The 20,541-nt window shown below is 41.7% G+C and overlaps 1 protein-coding gene and 1 long non-coding RNA gene across 3 annotated transcripts in view; both read right to left on the bottom strand.

The window, feature by feature from the left end:
* The window catches only part of LOC100697685 (transmembrane protein 132D), a 54,475-nt gene extending 37,203 nt beyond the window's left edge, over window positions 1–17,272 (bottom strand). The window contains exons 1-2 of one of the 2 annotated variants that reach the window (XM_019365775.2): window positions 16,994–17,272; window positions 13,319–13,394 (exon numbers count right to left, since the gene is read on the bottom strand). In XM_019365775.2, the coding sequence (XP_019221320.1) occupies window positions 13,319–13,346 (28 nt within the window). In that variant the 5' untranslated portion in view covers window positions 13,347–13,394; window positions 16,994–17,272. Of the gene's footprint in view, window positions 1–13,318; window positions 13,395–16,767; window positions 16,888–16,993 lie in introns of those variants that run through there. The other variant, XM_019365776.2, reaches the window with a different exon arrangement.
* LOC112841781 (uncharacterized) lies at window positions 1,349–6,883 on the bottom strand. Its single transcript, XR_003213136.1, has 4 exons — window positions 5,881–6,883; window positions 5,086–5,256; window positions 4,190–4,380; window positions 1,349–3,956 (listed from the first exon to the last, which is right to left on the bottom strand). It is a non-coding gene; the product is annotated as an uncharacterized LOC112841781 (long non-coding RNA).
* Window positions 17,273–20,541: the final 3,269 nt, after the last annotated feature.

Here is a 20,541-nt window from a genome sequence, read left to right as displayed (position 1 = left end):
ATAAAAATCACTGATGCAATAATCGAGCCTTTAATTAAGCTGCCTACCTCATAAAAGATACATCAGCATCCACTCTTTTGTCTCATTCATCTATCATTTATTTTCATTTTTTGCAGCACGGCTCCATAAACTGTGCCAGGTCATTTTCTAGTACAATTCATGCTCCCAAAACTAGCTGTATGGGAAGTTTTTTTGGGGATAATCTTCGATATTTTGTGAAACAATGAAATTGATATTTGCTTTTGAATGTGTTGCTGTTTAGACTGAACTACTGTCCTACTGTGATTTCTCCTCCAGCAGTGTCACAGGGGCAATTCAAAGGTGGCAGTACTTTGATGTCTGAGTTATTGCTATATATTAACACAGAAACTTAGTAAATTAAACTTTAATGTTGAACACAGACATTTCTGCCAGCATCATTAAATATACCATTTTTTATTTGATTGTTTTTTCTGGGGGGAAAACAGAGTTGCTGTCCTCGGAGCGTCATTGTAAATTTAACTGTATAATTTTAAATAATTTAAAATGAAACTGAATGCTCTTGTGCATTTGTAGATGCAAAACAATAGATTTTTACATTTAGAAAAATGGGCTCACCCTCATACGCCTCAAAGTGGTTTGGTCCATTTCTTAACCTTACTTTGCAAACTCTGCAGAGAGGAATGTAAAGCAAAGCACATGCGGGACATTGTTTTCTTTTTCTTTGTTTGATTTTAACTTCTACCACTTACATAATAAAACTTATTTATGGTTGTAACCAGACTGCATTTTGTTAGCACCATTATCTCCCAGTTGAATCATGTGCTTCAATGCAGCCGCCACATTGTTACCGGGGCAGCAACATCTGCCGTTGCATTGTTTATGTTTATAGCAAGCTGAATTAAGCCAATTTTCAAGTGGTCTGGTATTTTATCTTCTCCTCTCGCACATTTTTCTTGGTTCCTCTGTGCCTGTTGTGCCAAAAATACAAACAATACTGACACATTTATAATACAGAAATGCCTGGAAAGACCTTTTCAGTGTTTTCAGATGTAAAGGAAAACTTCCAAGAATAATATAATGGATTATAAAGGAACGGGGTTGTTCTTTATGGCAGCATCACCGGCTCCATGACAGCTCCAGTGGATTAAATAGTCACTACAATACAGTTCGTGTGACAGCTGTAGAGGTCAGACAAGGGGACTAGACAGACTCTTCTATCTGATGCTGGCAGGCTGAGAGGGCCTTGACCTAAATTTAATATGTTTGCCAAAAGGACATGTACATACTCAGTATGAGGAGGTTGTTGGCTGTGCACTTTAACAGTAAAAGAGAAGCAAGACTTGATGATAAAGTGATGCCTGTAATGGTAAGAGTGAACGAAAGGGCAAACATGACAGGTTATATAGGTGCAAGGACAATTAAGTACAACGCAGGTGTGCTGCAAAGATATTAATCCAGCTGGAGAGTGGCCCATAAATGCCACCCAAAGGACCGATGAGGCTGATGAGGTTGATGGAGGGGTCAACGTGACTGAACTGCAACACCCCATTGGTTGAACATTAAGGTCATGAGGTGGACCTTCAGAGAATCAGATTGTCAAGGATGAGAAGTGCCGGAGGCAACGTTCAATAAAACATGAGAGCAATCTTCTCACCACGAGTAAAAGTACTCAGCTGTTCAACTCCGGCCAGCCCAAACAGATTTCCCCTGTGGGCCAAAAGCACTGCAGCTGCTCGTTCACCACGGCTGGCAATCCACGCTGCCATCAAATCGACAGCCATTGGCAGAAATAGTGCTGGAAATTGGTCAAACTATCACACAGTATCTGACCTCTGACAAAGCTTATCTTGCACATGAAAACGTATGGAGCTGGAATCATAGTGTCTGTCTGCTCCAGCTCCTCTTTCTGCCTCATTAGTTGCTGATATTGGATAGGTTATCTCAGCTTCCAGCACATTTTAGGGTTGCAGCTGGCTCACCTTATCCTGAAACTGCAGCAGTGGAAAGGTTACATTTTTGTGGCAATATCACACCCCAAACTTTTTTTTTTTTTTGAATATCAGGATTAGATATGCGCTCACTGCTTCTCCTGAAAGTTTCCTGTGTAGCAATTAAGGTGTGTCAGTGATGGCTACATCCTGGGATGGTTCCATAGTGAAGGCTGCCTGCTACAGGGCATGAAATGAGGAGGAGACAGATGATAAGCTTCTCTCTCATGCTCTGGGGAGCACAGTCAGTCATGATGGGATGAATCATGATGGGCAGGAGTCTCTGAGTAAGAAAGTATGTTTTACAACCACAATATGGTCAGACACGCTCATTGGGTTCTTGGAGTACTGGAAGCAAGAAAATCCTCAGAAATGATGTGTGACTAAAGTACAGATGCAGTTTCTTTTCTTTTTCTGAACAATACCCCTTAATTAGATCTGAGATGTACACATGTATTTGTTTCAGTTTAGATTTAATTCACTGACGTTAACGGGCATAGCTGCCTAAAATCAGTACAAGTACAGCAGACTGTAAATATCGAACTTACAAGTCTTCCCTTCAGCATTCTTAAAGACACTCTGAAAGACCAGAGGGGGCTGCACATCTTAAGCCCAATTTCCTTTCACTGATAGAGTGCCAGGTTCTAGGAATTACCTGGCAAAGCGTGATCAGGTCCAGAGGATTAGCAAGAATATTCTCTTCCAGAAGTCAGAGAACTTTTTTCATCTCCAGAGGGTGGTTTAGGAAAAGGCCAACGAGTGGATGTCGGAGCTCAACTTTAATTTATGTATATTTCTTTTCAAGCAAACTCACAACAGCATGACATGCAGTCTGAGCAGTTAGTCAGCCATGTTATTAGATTTTTTTTTCTTCTTCTTCCTGGAGACGATGGTGTGCACATGAGAAGTTCTAGAACAGGCAACATGTCAATTTAACAGGAAGTGAACGAGGAGATACGACATTCTGGGATATTTAATCATGCTGTGTCATACAAATGATCAGGTGAAATGCGTGAATGACTAAATATTCAATCAGAAAAGCTGCAGCGGTGCAGCTGTGCTGCCATCTAGTGCTTCGATGCTGCAACTCGCTGCCTGGTGCCGGGTGGGCTTGCAGCGGGGACATAAAGCTGGACTGCAGTCCTTTATCTCTTATTATGAATGTGTGTGAGTGCCTGTCACTGAGGATTGGGCAGATATGTGCTTTTTTTACTCAAAGCATCTTCTAGTGTCAAGGAGCTGCACATGTCTCTAGCAAGGAGAATCCCAGAGAGAATCCACATTTCCACACTCCATATTTAACTCCACAGAGTGTCTGTGTAGGACTTGAAATTTTATTCCACCTCCCTAATATATTAAAATTACAGTTACATGAACATTTACAGTGGAAGTACTCTCTACCAAGAAAAGATCAATTAAAATACTGATCATATAGAAAGGTTCACTGATGAAAAAGCTAAATAAGATGAGAAATGGTCTTTTTGACTTTCTTGCAGTGACTGATGCTACCGCGAGTTAGCATAGCTTAACTTAAGACTGCAGACCGGGAAAATAGATATCCTGGTTCAGTCTAAAGCTGACTACAACTATAACACAAAATCTAAATAAATTAACCAACAGGAGATTAAATAATAATGGATGTGCAGTTGTTCGGAAAAGTCATGTTCTAAGGTCTTCTAGTTATGTGAGGCGAGAGTAAGTGTGCTTTGCACAGATAAAACAGTTCAGCTCTGGGAAACCCTCAGGGCGCCTCGGGTTGAAATTTCAGTCATGAAGCACAATATCTCCTTCTTGTGCCCAGACAGAGGCCTTCATCTTCATCTACTAGCGCTATCTACAAATAAAACTTGAATGGCTGCAATTAACGTAAGACACCTCAAATGTGAAAAGAATTTGAAATCATATTTTGCCTGTTAATTTGTCAGTAAATATGACCTCTACAAACCGCATTCACTGCTGCTGTAGGCTTCAGACATCAGCAGGAGCCTGCATATGATAAAAGTCATCATTAGCCCCTAACTTTGCCTTAAGGTAACAACCTTCCATAATTGAACAGTGTGTACTCTCTGAGAATCACACAATTTGAATCTCTTTCTAGGTCACATAACAAGCTACCAAAGAAAACTACACATGCTCAGTTACAGTGCCAAAAGTGGAAGCAATCCTTTTGGACCTAGAGTCGGAATTTCTTTCATCACTTCAGGTGATACAGATGTCACCTTGAGTTTTGTTATTGCTCTGCTGTCCTCCACGGGCGGCCGTTGTACTGTGGCTCCACTCCGTGATTGACTGTGTATGCGCCAGACGAGCCGCACCAGGACAGAGCCACTTATCACTCCGGGAGCAATGGATGACCCGGGAACAGAGATGCAGCCCGGACCACGCACTGTGTCATCTGTCTGCCAGCTGCCTAGGTGAACCAGAGGATGAGGAGATGAGCGGAACTGAGATTTAGAGCCGGCCCTTCCTCACATTATCTCCCTCACACCATTGCTCATGATGCTACATTTCCTGGAGCTAAGAGCCACTGGAAGAGACTTTACAACTGGGGGATAATGGGGCAGCTGAAAGATGAGGAGAGCCGTGTAACACCATCGGGTCCGTGCTGTTATCGGTGTATTTCTAATTAAAATTAGACTCCCGCTTTGCATATTTGTCAAGCTCAATAAGTTTGCTCGGAATTGGTCTTGTCAGCACTGACGCAAGGGCATATCGACAGCTGTGCACCACTGCCAGCTTGATAAATGTCAGAACATTTATTCTCAAGGAAAGGAGATTACAGTTTGATCATAAACGTTCCCTTCACCCTTATCCTCAACCTCTTCTGTTCCACAGTGTAAGATTATTAAAGCTGTGAGTGCATCGATGGATGACCATGCCAGGGGATTAAATCATTTGCCATGAAATAAATGTACATCTGATCAAACAAAGAAAACTCAGCTACAGCATTTGTACATAAAATACGAGCTCTTTCCATAATTGTCTACGTGTGCGGTTCAGTCAGCTGTTCAGTCTGCTGTTTGTGAGGCAGCGAGCCACACAGAGAGACACATCTTTGCATCCAGGGAGAGCACAGGGAGAAATGGTACATTCAGTGGAGCTGACAGGTACCTACCTCTGATTCAGTGTGATTTATTTCCACATAGAGCCCGGACGTGGCCAGTGCATCGGCAGGTCAATTTGGTTTGGGTAGAAGAAGAGTTCTCTGATTGATAGAGAGAGGGCCAGCCATGTTCTCTACGCTTGGCTCCCCCTCCATCAGGGCCCCTGCTATGGCCGATTAATCCTAAACACACAGAGTAGAGGCTCAGGCAGGGATTTTGTGTGCATTTGTGTGAGCCTCCATCTCCAACCTAACACTGGCTTTTCCTGGAATTAAACTGTTTCATGGTAGTTTTTGGAACTGGACTTTTACAGACAAATATTTCTGGTATTTACATTACCCGCATTAGTTGCAGAAATTATAATTATCCAGATACTGGTGTCGCCACTAGATGGCAACATCTGCTTAATTAAAATTGTGTTTCTATTACTGTAAAACAGATGAGTTAAACCAATATTATCTTAATGAGTTATTTGGTATGTCAGAAAGTCCTAATCAGAATTAAACATAAACCAACCTTTCACTTGAGGACTATTTTAAATGTCTAATTTCCCATCAAATCATTGTTGCCCAACTCTTTCAGGAAACCTTCATTTGCCTTAATTCATATAGGCTACTTCTACATGGAAACCACATCAGATAATTAAACGTTATCAAACCTTTATTGTTTGAAATCGCTACCCTTCCATTAACCTTTAGCAGCTAACACCATGAAATACTATCTTAGCAGTTTTACCCACATTAAGGTAACAATTCTTTACATTTTTATATGTTTTTTTCTAACTCTTTCCAGCATATATTCATTACCTTTATCTCTTCTTTTTAAGCAGCTGCCCATTGCTTTTATCAACGAGTTTAGCATGCCATTTAACCGTTTTAGCTAGCTATTGCTGCTAACCAGCAATAGCTTTTAGCTATTAGCCTCTTTAAAAGTTTTCTTACATATTCATACAAATTCCTCCATTGTTTTTTAATACCTTTATTGAGTGCCTCTCTGCTCACTTTAAAGCTTTTCACTTGTGTATTATCAAAACATGATCTTCAGTCATATTTTGGCTACCTTATATAGATATGTTCTTAAAGTGCACTCCACCATCTTTTCCCTGTAAGAAGCACAGTATGGCCTACCCTTGTTTGTTTACATTTCCAATTTCATGTGGCTTTCATATATGCAATCAATAAAACAAAATAATTTCCTTTTTTCCCCACCAGACTACTCTGTAGTCTCAAACGCAGGCAAACGAAGGAGAGTAAAGAGCCGCTGACTCTCCTCTTTATCAGTCAAAACAGCATAGCCAGGCTGCTCCCTGTAGTTCACTTCAATCCCTCTCTCTTGGTGCCTCCTCTCAGTGCACACCCTAAGCCTGGGTGTGTTGGATGAGACTTAACAGACCCCACACCCCTCACAACTTCAAGGCGCAGTATGGTCAAAGTGCTGCCTGATGTCCCACTGACCCAGCCCACCTCTGAGTATCCGTCCAAGGTCTCTCTTTTTGTGTGACTCCCCCCAACCTGCCCACTTTTTATCCCTTTATCCAGGCATGAGATCAGAATTCCAGATCAGGATTAGGGTCAGCGTCAGGATCAGTTGTATCATATATCTACTGAAGCATCTCTCTTTCTCCTCTCTGGCTTTGCTCATCCACCAAAAGATGTTTTATCTTGTGTTCTCCTCTCTCCTGGAGATGAGTGACACATCAGAGATAGCCTTCAACTAATCCTATCCTTTATGCTCTGTGAAAGGAAGTTGCGAGCATGTAGCCCTTTCACACTTTATTTGTTGTCATTTGAAATCATGCTTAATGTCATGCTCAGCTTCAGATGGGGAGCTCTGTGCCTTTTTAAATTTCACTCAGTCTGTGATGCACCGCTCAGAAACAGGGGAAACTTAAACATCAAAGCGAAACAAGAATTCTTCCAGTCAAACTGTTGGTTATTGTTGGAGCTGCTCCAGGAAAATAGCTGATGATGTGTTGGCTGCGTGCCCTTCAAAGCCCACATTGTCTTTGGTTGGGGAATTTTAAGTGTCATCATTAAAAAAAAAACTGGAATCAGACAAATCATAATATATAACAGGCAGTGATCACCTTTTTTCTTTTCTATTGACATAAAGAATGATATACCTGTGTCTAAATGTAAGTCATCTTAACTGAAACTGTAGTCACTAAAATCCTGCACTTGTCAGCTGTGTGTGCCCATTTCTCCAGCAGGTGGTGCTGCAGAGCTGGCAATCCCACTGAAAGCAGCTCAGGTGAAGTTTTAGACTGTAAGACCCATCCCCAGACCTTTACCTGACCTCCCCTTCCTCTCTCCTGCACACACCTTGTCAGCAGGCTGGGCCTTATCTCTCTCTGACTGAACTAAGCCATTGAGTGCACACTTGACCTTGTCATTATCTTGTACCTGGCTTTGTTTCCACTCTCATTTCTCCCTTTTGTGTGCCCACTGTCTTTCCCTTTCCGCACTATTTGAACAAAGATAAGAGCAGAGTCTATTTACTAGCTCAACAACCCCTCCCGTATACACCCAGACACATTTTGTTTATGAAAGAAGCCTTGTGATATTTCAAAGAGAGGCACTGACCATGACCTTGTGTGGTGGTTTGAGGTTACCAGTCAGCACCACTAAGTCGTTTTCCTCTCATTTGCAATGCAGAGGAAGGAGAGAAGATCAAACTTTTTATGTGAAGTACAAAGAGTATTTAATACTGTAAATGGGCGCTCTTCCTGTTAAATGTTAAACACAAACTTCACAGAGTGAATTAACTCGGGCTATAAAGAAAGGAAGGAAGAGGAAGAAGACTTAGGCCATTAATCTTGACATTTATGTGCAAAATGAAGCCTAAATAATAAGAAAAACATAATTTGCAGGGGACAGTAACAGCCCCTGCTTCGTCATCAAAGCCTCCAATGTCCCTATGTCCTCACAAAATGTCAGTACTGTGCAAAACTACAAAGGAAACTCCAGCAACAAGTGTTTACTGCTGTTAACCTTAATTCAAATGCACTATGCTTTACCAGTGTCCAATAGTCAATATAAGACAGCTGGAATAAACTAAGATTCACCTAAATGGCATAGCATTTAGGTGGGTTTTTCTGTTAATAACATTGTAACCTGTAACCATACTCTGAGTCAGTTTTACTTATATCACAACAACAGTCGGCTAAGATGTGATTCAGCCAGTGGGTGGCTCTTGGCTTACTTCATCTATGTCAGTATGAAGCTGTTAAATCACTTACCGTACAGTATGTCTAAAGAAGCAGGACATTTTAGAAAATAGACTTAACCATTTTCTTTCTAAGAGTTAAATCAGACGATAGCACTACCGTATTTGTCTTTCTCATACGGGGGGAAAAGTTTAATTTTAATGGAGAGAGACAGAATGTCAACCAACAAAAACCCAAAAACAAATTACGTAAAACTTAAAAAATGTTTTCCGTTTACGTGAGTGAAATAAGTATTTGATCTCCAACCAAAACATGACTTAGTCCTTAGTACCCTAGTTGTACGTTTCTTGTAGTTGGTCACCAGGTTTGCACACATCTCAACAGAGATTTTGGGCCATTCCTCTTTACAGAAACTCTCTAAATCCTTTAGGTTTCTTGGCTGCCACTGGGCGACTCGAAGATTCAGCTCCCACCACAGATTTTCTATAGGAATAAGGTCCGCAGGCCACTCCATGACCTTAATGTGCTTCTTCTTTATCTTTTCTTCATTGCCTTGCCGATAGGTTTAGGGTCATTGTTATTCTGTAAGACCAATCCACGACCTGTCTTCAGCGTTCTGACTGAGAGAAGGAGGTTCTCATCCTTCTCTCAGTCAGAACATCGCCCCGTCCACTGGACCCTCAATATCTTGAAGTTGTCCTGTACCTTTAGCAGAAACACAGCCCCAAAGCATGTTTCCTCTCCTGTGTTTGACTGTTGGATTGATGATCTCAGGGCAAACTAAGCTTTTCTCTTCCTCTAAACACAGCGCGTCGAGTTGATGCCAAAATGCTCCATTTTAGTTTTATCCGACCACTTCACATTCCCCATTCTCATTTACATGTTCACTGTAAACTGAAGACGGGCCTTTTTGAGAAAGGAGAAAGGGGCCACCACCTAACTGAGAGCAGCTGATGATCATTTTATATTTCTTTTATTTCTGAATAATTGCACCATGAGTTGTCACCTTCTCACCAAGCTTCTTGTTGATGTCTTGGAGCCTGTTCTAGCATTGTGCAGGTCTACAATCTTTATCTTGATGTTCTCTGACAGCTCTTTGGTCCTGTCCATGGTGGTGAAGTTGGAATGGAAGAAACTGATTCTATGGACTTTTTAATAGGTAGCATTATTCTTGTGGGAATACTACATGATGATTTAGAAACACAGAAATAATATAAGTGGTTATAAATTTAAAAAACAATGGTCTTGTTTCATATTCCTTTAGTGTTATATATGTGTTTATCATACATTTTCCCCTAGTAGCTACAAAATCCTGAGCACCAAGGATGAAATACACATGTAGAAGACAATTAACAGACTGTAACTGTATCAGACAGACACAGTCTTATGTTAAGGTAAAGGTAAGTTTAACACACTGAGCAGTAGATATTGTCTACTTTTGTCACATAATGTCTTCACTGTATTATTCTTACAAGGAATAAAATGATGGAAAACTGTGATCATCGTCAAATAGCTCATTCTGACCAAAACTGACTGATGTGGTCGAGTTTCAGAGTCGCCTTCAGAATTATAATACATATGCTATCCATAGAACAAGCCTTAATATATCTGTCCATCAAAAAGTTCACTGACAGCATGAGGAGAGATGGTGCTCGCCTTTGATTCTAATGCTAAGAGCATAATTTATGTAAGATGTTTGAATGGCTTTTTGAGTAAGAATAGATTAAAGGAAGTTTCATGTTTGAGGAGCCAAAAAAAAAGTGCCTGCAAAGCAGTGTTTTTAAAACTCCTGGGGCTGCAAGGGGGTTGATGAATGAGCCGGGTGCAAACGGTGATTAACTCAAGCCATTTCTAACATCTCTTACAATACAGTTTGCCAATCACAGCTATCCCTTGAGTTTTCCTCTTTTCTGTAAATATGAAAGACCTTGTCCTGACAGTGACTTCAAACGTGGCAGCAGCGGGCCCCATACCAGGCCATGGTGACTCCTTCAGCCCTTCCTCTTCACACATCAAACCCCAGCTGACAAAAGCAGCTCTAGGTGGCATAATGAGACGCACTGCTCCTTTCAACTATGTGTGAAGTGTGACATTCTCTGTCTTCTTGTATCGTGTGTTGACACTGCAGCCTGTGTGTGAGGAGCTGACCGGATGGTACAGAGAGCCTTCCACCTTTTAGACCCCAGCTGCTGAGTGCCGCATCGCAGATCACCGAGTTCCTTAGGTCAACAGCCAGAGTCGCGCACACAAGGACGCGCCTGACACAAAAGCGGAGGAGAGATGCTTTGGTGTGGCCCTTCCCACTCCAGCTTCCTCAAGATTGTTTCATCTGCGTCCAGAGGAAGGTCTGCAGACTAAAACATCAACTCATAACTCAGTGTTCACAAAGCCTTTTAGGAGAGGCGGCACTGGTGACCTGTAAAACAGTTTTATGCACATGTGCACCCTATCACCCTGCCTTGTGACTGACTCTCCGGTATTTTTTGGAGGCGATGAAGGCCATTATCGGTGGATTAGCAGAAACTAAGATGGTAGGGGCGTGCTCACAGTATTGGAACATGCCGGCCTCATTCTCCCTCAGCTATATCCTGTGTATTACCCTTCTCCACTGGGCAGTAGATAAGATCCAATGGAGAAACAGAAGCTCTGCAATCGAAATCAAAACTGCACCTCTCATGTGACTGCTAGAGCCAAAGGTACTTAGCAGGTTTAGTAACCTGAAAGAGCCCTGCATGCTTCCATCCAGGAGGGAAACCTGGGGCTCTGGATCTAAATACATAAAGCAGCAACATGTCACAGCACAGCCAAAAAAACAAGAACTGGTTTCTGCTCCCTAGAGGAAACCGCACAACAGCTGCATTCACATCCATCCACCATTAATCCCAATTCATAGCATAATACATTTGGACAGGTGGATTGATAATCTAACATGTCTTCCCTTTTTTTTTCACGATTATTATTCTGTTCCTCTCACTTTTCAAATAGTTTACTTTAAGCCCGAGGGTGTGAGCCATCGTGTTTTCTATGGCTGCCGAATTACCTCAGAGCGCGCATTGCCTAGCTCGCTGCCAGAGAGGGAGGCGAGTATTGTTTTCATGACAGAGATCAATGGGTGGGTGAATGTGCTTTAATTCTGCAGGAGCTCCTCTCCCAGGCTAATAAATGCAAGCCTCCCCGCTGACTGAGCTGTCGTGCTGAGCCCAGCGGGGGTCAGCCTTTTTGTGTTCCTGTGCCCAAATTATGGAACCATCAATACACTCTCTGGAACCAGTCAATAGAAACCCGCTTTGTGGCCGAGGGGAGACCAACTTCAAGGCCGATTAAAAAAAAGAAGAAGAAGAAGAGAAAAAACTAAGCTCTGACAGATTTAAATAAGATCAGGATGAGAACTTGATATGTTATACTTTTAAAATTTTGGAGTTACTTGTGCAACAGTTAATGGATTCATCCGGCTAAACCTGTTTGCGTGCTGAACATTTTCTTAAATGCTTGTTTACATTCTGCGAGTTCTTTAGTCGTCTGAGGTGGGCAGTTCACCCTGTCCATAAGAATCATTTTAGTTGTTTTTCTGCAGATCTGTGTGGGAGTAAAGTGGAAGACATAGTGTTTCAAATTGATATAAGTTATAAAAAGGAAGCTAAGACTTAGTGTTTCTAAAACACTTGTGACTTTTTACAGGGAACAATTAAAATTTCCTTCGATGCTTTTCAGGATCTGTGAAACACGACTCCTCAACACACACACACACACACACACACACACACACACACACACAAACTACATCGCTGTTTCCTGAACCAGAGGTTGTGACACACTTTTTCTCGACAACGCATAGGCAGTGAAATCTGTTGTCATGCATGAGTGTGTTTCCACACTGCCTTACTGCTGCTTGTAGCATCAAGTGAATTATTAAGTACCTAGCTTCAAAAAGCTTGTAAAACTCTGTCCTCTTCCAAATCTGAAACTTTTTTTTTCTTCCCTTCTCCTCTTTTTCTCTCCTTCTCTTATTTTTGTCAGCTTCTCAAACATCAAGTTGTCTCCGGGTTTTCAAACGGGCTGAAAAATAAGAGTTTCCCCAGCTTGCAAGCGCATTCAAAGGGCGCGTTCTTCAGATGTGCCACCTTGCAGCGTGGTGGTGGCTGTGCAGGAACAGGATCATTCAGATATGCTAATGGATCAGCGGGGTAGCTCCAAGCGCGGCTTACCCCGCTTTAAAAGACAGCTGCCTTCTCCCTTTCTTTTCATGCCCTACTCTCAGCCTGCCTCTCTCTTTCCCGCTCTACATTGATAGCAGGTTGAAATTTAATAACCATTAAATTTCGACTAATTAGACAGATAGAGCAATTAGCTGGGTGCATGTAAATCCAGGTCGGGAAATATGTCGGACAAAGAAGAGTTCAGAGGATGAGTTTGGCCAGTCGCTGAACGCAGCTGAGGTTAGAGTCGGCACAGTGTAGGCTAATGATATCATGCTCAATGCAGAGAGCTGCAGATAATAGAGCAAGTGCCCAGTGGCCCTCCCCTTGGTAAAGTGGCCCTCTGTGTCAGTGCCTGTGTGTTAGCCGTTGGCTGTGCCGCCGTCCCACACTCTCCTGGGCTATCTATTCTCTCCAGCCAGAGTCATGCTGCGCAGGAATCCTGGGTGATTGGGTTTCTTTCAGGGGCCTTATAGTCAGTCATAAATCGGAGGGGATCCTGCCCGGCCCCTCTCTCTCGCCCCTAACCCTGGCTCCAGCTGGCAGGGGACGATTGTTGGAGAGCCGAGGTCATTGGAGGGTCGCTCTCTATGGCGCTTCTTAACTCCCTTTGCCTATTTTTTTGTACCCCCTCCCCTTTTCTCTGTCTCCCAGCTGAGGTTGCTAGGGTTTGGTATTTGCTTTTTAAGACCATGTTGTAATTACAGAGGAGCTCTACTCCCCTTGCCGCCTCTGGCTCACTCGTCTCTCTCTCTTTTTTTTTTATCACTGCTGATTGGTGGTAAGAAGCTATACTGGGGCCATCTCACCGCTCCACAACAGGATTTTGTACTGTCTCTCCCCCTGAACACACACAGAACTGATTCATTCACATCTTCTGACCTTTTCTGCAGCAGAAAGAGGGCGGCATCCTCACTCCAGACAGACAGCGAACAAACGTGAAGACCTCTCTGCACACCTACAGAGAGGAAATGAGTACAAATTTTTGTTAGCATTTGCATGCAGTCGCTGCAAAACAAACTGAAGGGGAAAAAAGTACTTTGATAAAAGTGCAACTGTTGCATGTCAGGAAAATTTCTCAAGTTGGACAACAAATCAGTGTACGCTCAGGTCACATTTCTATCTGCTATAAGCCAGCGGCTGCTCGCTGTTTTAGGAAGAAGAGTCTGTTTTTGCTGTTAAAGCAGCAATGCCACCACAGAGAACATCAGACACAGCCCTGAACTGTCTTTTCTGTGGGATTGCACCCCTCCGCCAACATCTGGGACCATAAACCAGATCAAAAAGTGACAGCAAAAACAATACCTCAGTGACAACAAACAATCATTGTACCACTGGACAAGACGTGGAGGAGGAGTCGCCTTGAACAGCAGTTTGGCCACGGGGGGAAAGGTTTTCACAAGCAAGATGAGGGCAGTCGTTAAATTATCTGGGTTCTCAAGTGCTGTCTTGAGCTCAATTTGTATTATAGGAAAAGAAAGCTAGAGCTGATTCTAACCAAAATCCTGTAAACTGCAAAATAATACAGGAACAGGGGCTGCCTTTTAGAGCTTTTAGTGCAGCTGCTACACAAACCTAGCTGCTATAGATGTCTGTGATGCAGCAGCTAATCATAAATATGCTGTACGAATAACTCATTAAAATACAGGCTGTAACTAAACGATTATCTCCGCATCACAAATCCTTTAGAGTGAGTGAAGCATTTGATGCTATGCAGAGGCTTGTCTTTCCCCCCAACACACTTCAAAGCGAACAGAACCAAAATATCACAGAAATGTGTACAGTGTATCACTACACAAGCATGGCCAGTCTTTCATCTGAATGGAAAAGTGCCACAAACTAAGCATTGTTGCTTATGAAATAGGATACAGGCTGGGGAAAGCTATTGTTCTATTTCAGTTTGCTTGAATCTCCTGTGTTGCTTGCTGACTCGCCGCTTCACCATCCTGACTTCTGACAAACAGCATCTGCACCAGGGACGCCATTTCTTCCCACGAGGCAGATGGGAACAAACCCAGGATAATCGCTTAAAAAATAACAAAAAAACAGGACGCCATTAATTGTTTGCCCCGATTGAAGTATGTCCCTTGGTACCCGACAGGAATTTTATTAATCATTTTAGTGGTTTGACTTATTGGGTGCCAATGAGCACAGATGAATCGTCTGGCGAGGAACAAATCGTTGGTAGAAGCCCACATTACTCTGCATAAGCCAGACCTATTCATAACTATAGACAGGGAATCCATAGTGGACACCACTGCTGCGAGTGTATGAAGAGCCAGAGTAAAACCAGACCAGGGCTCCTGGACTCTGCTCAAGAAACCTAATTCACAATCATATTGAAATTTGTATCTAATTTTAACAACTTCCAGCTGGTGAACATAAGAATATTATTGGATATGGGTTTCTCTTTATTTCTAGATATAGACCAGACACTCAGTGGACCTAAAGAAACATCACTCCCCATTAAGCCCAGACCACTGAAGCTTAAATGTTACCAGCTTGACAAAATAGACATGTTTGTGGGCAGCTGGAGGAGCTCAGGCTTGTTCAGACATGTCTGAACAGACAAGGTGACATTATAAGAAAGCAAGGATGATATCTCAAGCAGTTCTCCATTCAAAAGTAGTGCAAAAAATGAGGTGGAAAACTATATCGAAGATGTGAGTTATAAAGAAAATGGTACTTGTTATGCAGACATTCATGAGGGACTGCACTAATTGAAAGAATCTAATTGGACAGAGGCTTACACTTCAACACTCTCTGCTTTTTGTGAACATGCCTTCGAGGTAAATCAGTACAAGAAACTGTACTTTAGGGCGACAACAATATCTCTGAGCTAAAACAACAGTATCATACATCACATCTCACAACAGACTGCGCTGAGGAGTGACATTTGTACAAGATATCATAAACACATATCAAACATCAACACTGAGCTGAATGTCAACAAGCTTAAACTCACACCTTCAGACAACAGAGCAAACAATTACTGAGTCAGAGTCTGTGCAGAACTGAGGACTTCCTCCCCGTGTTGTCGGAGCTGTCTGCTTTAGCGTTGTTAGAGCACCAGTTTAACAGCCTGGCTGTGGCCAGATCACAAGGGCTGTAACTCCTGGATGAAAGGGCTTCACCAAAAGGTGCTAATGGAAACGTCCTGAACCCGAAACCCTAGCCTCTCTGTCAAAACCGCAGAGGGGAAGGGGGCGAGAGAGCGAGGTCGAAGCAGACGCTGAAATCTAGAGAGGCTGTGGTTATTTCTCCCAAGTGAGAGGGTCATGGTGGTGACAGCGTGTCTTTGCAGTCGTTGCTTGTGGATGGGGGACAAGGGTGGCCGTCATCACAAGAAAGAGGAGTTGTGGGAGGGGATTGGGGGGTGAGGATACCAAACAGTATGTGTCAGCATGCAAAGGACACGAGGCTATCTGAGCAGGTGTTTGTGGACCATCGGCTGTCGGCCCGGTTGACAGTTAAAAGTCTGCTTACACTGAAGGCAGACTGTCAACAGCACTTGACACTTAAGACAGCACTTAAGGCACGAACATTTTGTTTAGCCTCCTTTTGGCCTCCCTCTCACGCGATTGAAGGTACGCATCTTCTCAACATCTGTAGTGAAGATGAAACGGAATAATAATTGCACGCACCCATTAAAAAGGCCTCTGTTTTTCTTGCGAGCTTCAGACACAGACTTCGTTGTCGAAAGAAAGAAGTTCAGTGGGTTGTTACATTAAGGCCGAAGTTAAAACATGCACACAAATGCATAGCAATTTTTGTCAAATTACAACTAGATGCAGTATGTTTGCCAAGTTCCAATTAAGATTTAAGAGGTGTTGAGATCAAACACAAAGAAAACACAAAGAAAACTTTAAAAGGCACAGTGTTTATGCACACAGACTGGCTCTGGAGGATACAAACTGAAGCTAATACTAACACAAATCAAAGTGACTTTCAAATAGTTCAGCTTCATTTAAAAAAAAATAGCATGTTTTTTGTTATAAAAAAGGATTTCAAGCTCGTGTCATACAAAACTTAAATCATGTGCATTTAGTTTCAAAAAATAGTACCAGAGCCAGACTTATGTCAGTTTTACTGACTTTTATTCATTAGTTGGGAAATGGTGTTAAAACTATTTTCACTAACTTTAGTCTAATTGTCATCATATTCATATTCAATCATTTAAAAATATGACTAAATATCCAAAGAACTGTTTACTTAGCTCAGTTAAGTCGAGGATATAAAAGCGCACATTATAATCCATCTCTGACTTTCCTAAACCAAAGTAGTTTTTGCCGATTTAAACTACAGAAATGGCGAGTGAATAGTAAACTTACTTTTTATGATTTATTTATGACACCAAGAGATGAAAATGCATTAAAAATGATTCTGATCTTTAAAGCAAACGAAGAAAGAGATTTGATCCAAATAATAAGTACCAGCAGCACTTTACTGGGTTTCTTTCTTTATGCTAAGCTAGGCTAACAGTTACAGTTAGCCTAGCTTAGCCTAAAGATGAAAAGTGGGACAATAGCATGGCTATATCAAAAGGTAAACACTTACCTCTAAAGTTCACTCGCCTTCTCTTGTTTTTAGATCAATACAAAAGCAGTTTTACTCAACATTATGTATCATGGTCTTTTGTTCCCAAGCGCAATGACCATATTTTTTGCTTTTGTGCTTTTTGGTTAAGCTAACATGGCCTTGTCTGTAGTTTTATATGCATTGGGCAGATATAAGTGTCTCATTTGTGTCATTTGAAATTTGTCAACAAACCAAATGAGCTCAAACTCTGTACAGTCACAATAAATGTAACAAAACACCGACACTAAGGCTGAACCAGGTGTAATGTAGTGACTTCCGCTTTCTATGCTAATTTAGTAAATTGGTTAAGGAACATTCTAGTCATACTTCCCCCAAATAGTTTTTTATGTATTCAAAAATCATAAATTCTTCTCAGCTGACCTACCATGTTTGTAATGAAATAATTTATGTAAATGAAAAACAAAACAAGAATGACTTTGAAAGGAAGATAAAAACCTGCTTCAAGCTAAGAATCACCGCGCTTTGCTCTTAGTAATGATCTTAAGAGCTCAAACCTGGCATGGGTCTGTCACATCCAATCTGCACTGATAATTTTATTAAACTGTTATAACAACAACATTCAGTCTGCTCCTTTTTTATCCCCCTCAAGTCACTGGCTTCTTATCAGAGTCAATAAGACTCTTTTCAAAGCCCAAGTCAACATCTTTTTCCATAACAAGGAGAAGCAACTGCCTTGTTTGTAGGGGCTGTGTAGCATCAAGAAGAATGTGTGCATTTGCATGCGTGTGAGATAGACAACCCTGAATCCATATAGATTCATGTGTTGTTTAATCATAGGAAAAAACAAGCCTTCCACAAGATGCCATCTACCATACTTTGGAGATAAAAACTGAAGCATATCAAACAGGATGTATGAAGCTTGCATGTCAAACAGCTCCGAACAGGACGACTTTTAACCAAACGTAGCAATGGCTTCTTTTTTAACGGAGCTGGATCTATCGCAGGTTCCCCGGTCGATCACTCCGGAGGCACTGAGACAGCGATGTGAAATGAAATCACTCGGTATAAAGTTTGATAATAATGTCTGGGACATCTCTTGAACACCGCACACGTAAAAGTTAAACAGCCATTGCACTTTTTCAGAGTGGAAAAAGGAATAAAGCCCAGAGGCGCATTCCATAACTGGGTTACCAACAGCTGTCACAAGAGCTGAATGTGTGAAAACAAGACATTTTTACCACTTCTATAATTCAGTTTCTGGATCATTTCACCACATTCCACGTTGTACATTTAAGTTCACTTCATAGCACTGCTTCTTTTGTTACATCTAATTTGCAGGTTACAGAAATCCTAGTCCTGCCTTTCATCTGCATATATTTATGATGTTATGACCTTTAAACTTAAGAGGATATACCATCAGAGGGTAAATCTTCCCCCAAAATATGGACCATCATGCTGCAGCATCTATATTCTGGGAAATGAGACTGACAGGTTATTTAGTGCTGTTTTGATATTTGAGCCTGAGGAATGCCTACAGATACAGTGATCCCTCTGTCTGAGAAGGAAGCTTCATAGATGAGGTAAGACTGCTTACAGCTATGAAACAAAATCTGAAACAGATTAAAAGACATTTTCCTCAGCTTGATTCATGTTTCTTTCAGCTCGCCCAGGTGTTACACCTCAAAACAGAGAGCGGCGCAGACAGCAGGAAGGAAGGATGTGCATATACACTCATGCATATGTTTGGAAGAAATGCAAAACACTTTTTTTTTTCTTTTTGTCAGTGCTTTGAGAGCTGCAGTGTCAACATTTTGGCTTTCTAACATCTTTGCCACATTGCTTCATGTTAGTCTCTGCAGACATCCAACATGAGAATTACATCAGAATGAGAATGGTCTTGTACTGTGTGTAGATCATAGGCTGTACATTGCAACAACAACAAAATGCTGCAACTACAGTGACGTCCCCTGTTACTTTTGGACGCTCCTTTTTGAAGCATCAGCATTAGCATTCTGGCAGCCTTCCTGTTAGATCTGTGGAGCCAGAAGCTAACGTATAAGGATTAGAGGTACTAAATACTAAATTATCGGTTAATGCAAGCAAGCTTGGTTAGTAAGCTGCATTCCTAAACTGTTGGGCTGCACAGACACAGATACCTCATAAATAATGCTAAGTAACAGATTAATAAACTGAGATCATTTAAATCATCAAAACTAAAATACACACATATTAGATGGGCTACACATCACAGCAAATAATATTATTTGTTGGATTATTTCATTAAAATAATAAAAGGCAAAAAAGTGATGGCAGCAATATTGAGGTGAGTTCTTGAAGCTATCCTTCATTTTTAAGTCAGTAAGCACTGCTGGTTTTGACATCTTTACCTGCTGTTAGCCTCTGTTAGCTGCTGTTAGCCTCTGTTAGCTCCTGTTAGCCTCTGTTAGCTGCTGTTAGCCCAAGTTAGTGAAACATGTGGATCTAATATGAGATAATATCTAATTTAAACAGGTGAGCTATATGAATGTTCGCCCTTCCCCAAGAAGGTCAGAATTGGATTTTGTTTTTGAATTATGCATTAAAAATATTCATCTGTGATGTAAAATTTGGCAACAAGGGGATTTATCGGGATGTATTTCTGTGCCACCCTCAAGTGGCTATTCAGGAAACTGCAGTTATTGGCACTTGTCTTCACTGACTGCGCTGGCTTCATTTTTCAGCCCCGGAGGTTGCTGCTTGTTACAGACACTGATTGTTCCAGCTTGTCTTCATACCTGCTCAGGTTTCACTGCAAGGCTTGTCAATCCCTCCCCAGGACTTCAAACACAGCACTGAATCTTTCACCTGCACCTTCACTCATCCCTTCACACCTTGCAGCAGCAAGATGGTAAATTACCCATAATTACTTTGGTTTGAGCCTAACAAAGACATTTTGTTTGCCGTTGTATTATTATTGGAACGTTACATTCAAACCAGTTCTGTCTCTAATTAAAGCTGACGTCTTTCCAATGCGTAGATATCTACTGTGCGGCAAGAAGAAAACTTCAGCTGTGCCTGACTTTTTTTGCACTAACGCTGAACATGAAAGCAAATAGAAATAGCCAGAGAAACGTCTGCGAAAGACACTCTTCAGTGTTCTTGCGAATCTAAATAAACTTTAGAGAAAAAGACTCCACATGTGGCTCCTTAAAAAAAAAGAAAGAAAGAGGCCCATGCACCAGATGAAAAGACAATGACAAAACTTTGCTCTACACGCCTTCTTCTGGCAAGAGAATCACAGCTAATAACAGCACAAGACAATGCCATTCCTATGCTCGCGCTTCATGCCTCTTGCTATTAGACGGTCTCATTATTTTTCCTTTTGTCTTAATGCAAAGTGAAAACAGATTTGGAAAGCAATGAAAAGTTGCCCAATCACTTAGATCTCACGCACTCTGTGAAGTCCGTTTATCCCTGATCATTATGACAGTGTTTTTCTGTCTGTATCGATAGTCATTTCCTTTCTCCCTGCAGCAGCCTTAGAGTCTCCAATGCTGGCGCTGAGCACAGCACAGCCAGCACAGTCC

This window comes from Oreochromis niloticus, linkage group LG12 (genome assembly GCF_001858045.2).
Source record: "Oreochromis niloticus isolate F11D_XX linkage group LG12, O_niloticus_UMD_NMBU, whole genome shotgun sequence".
NCBI classification, from domain to species: Eukaryota; Metazoa; Chordata; class Actinopteri; order Cichliformes; family Cichlidae; genus Oreochromis; species Oreochromis niloticus.
The sequence above is the reverse complement of the archived record's forward strand: the minus strand, read 5'-3'. Positions and strand labels throughout refer to the sequence as shown.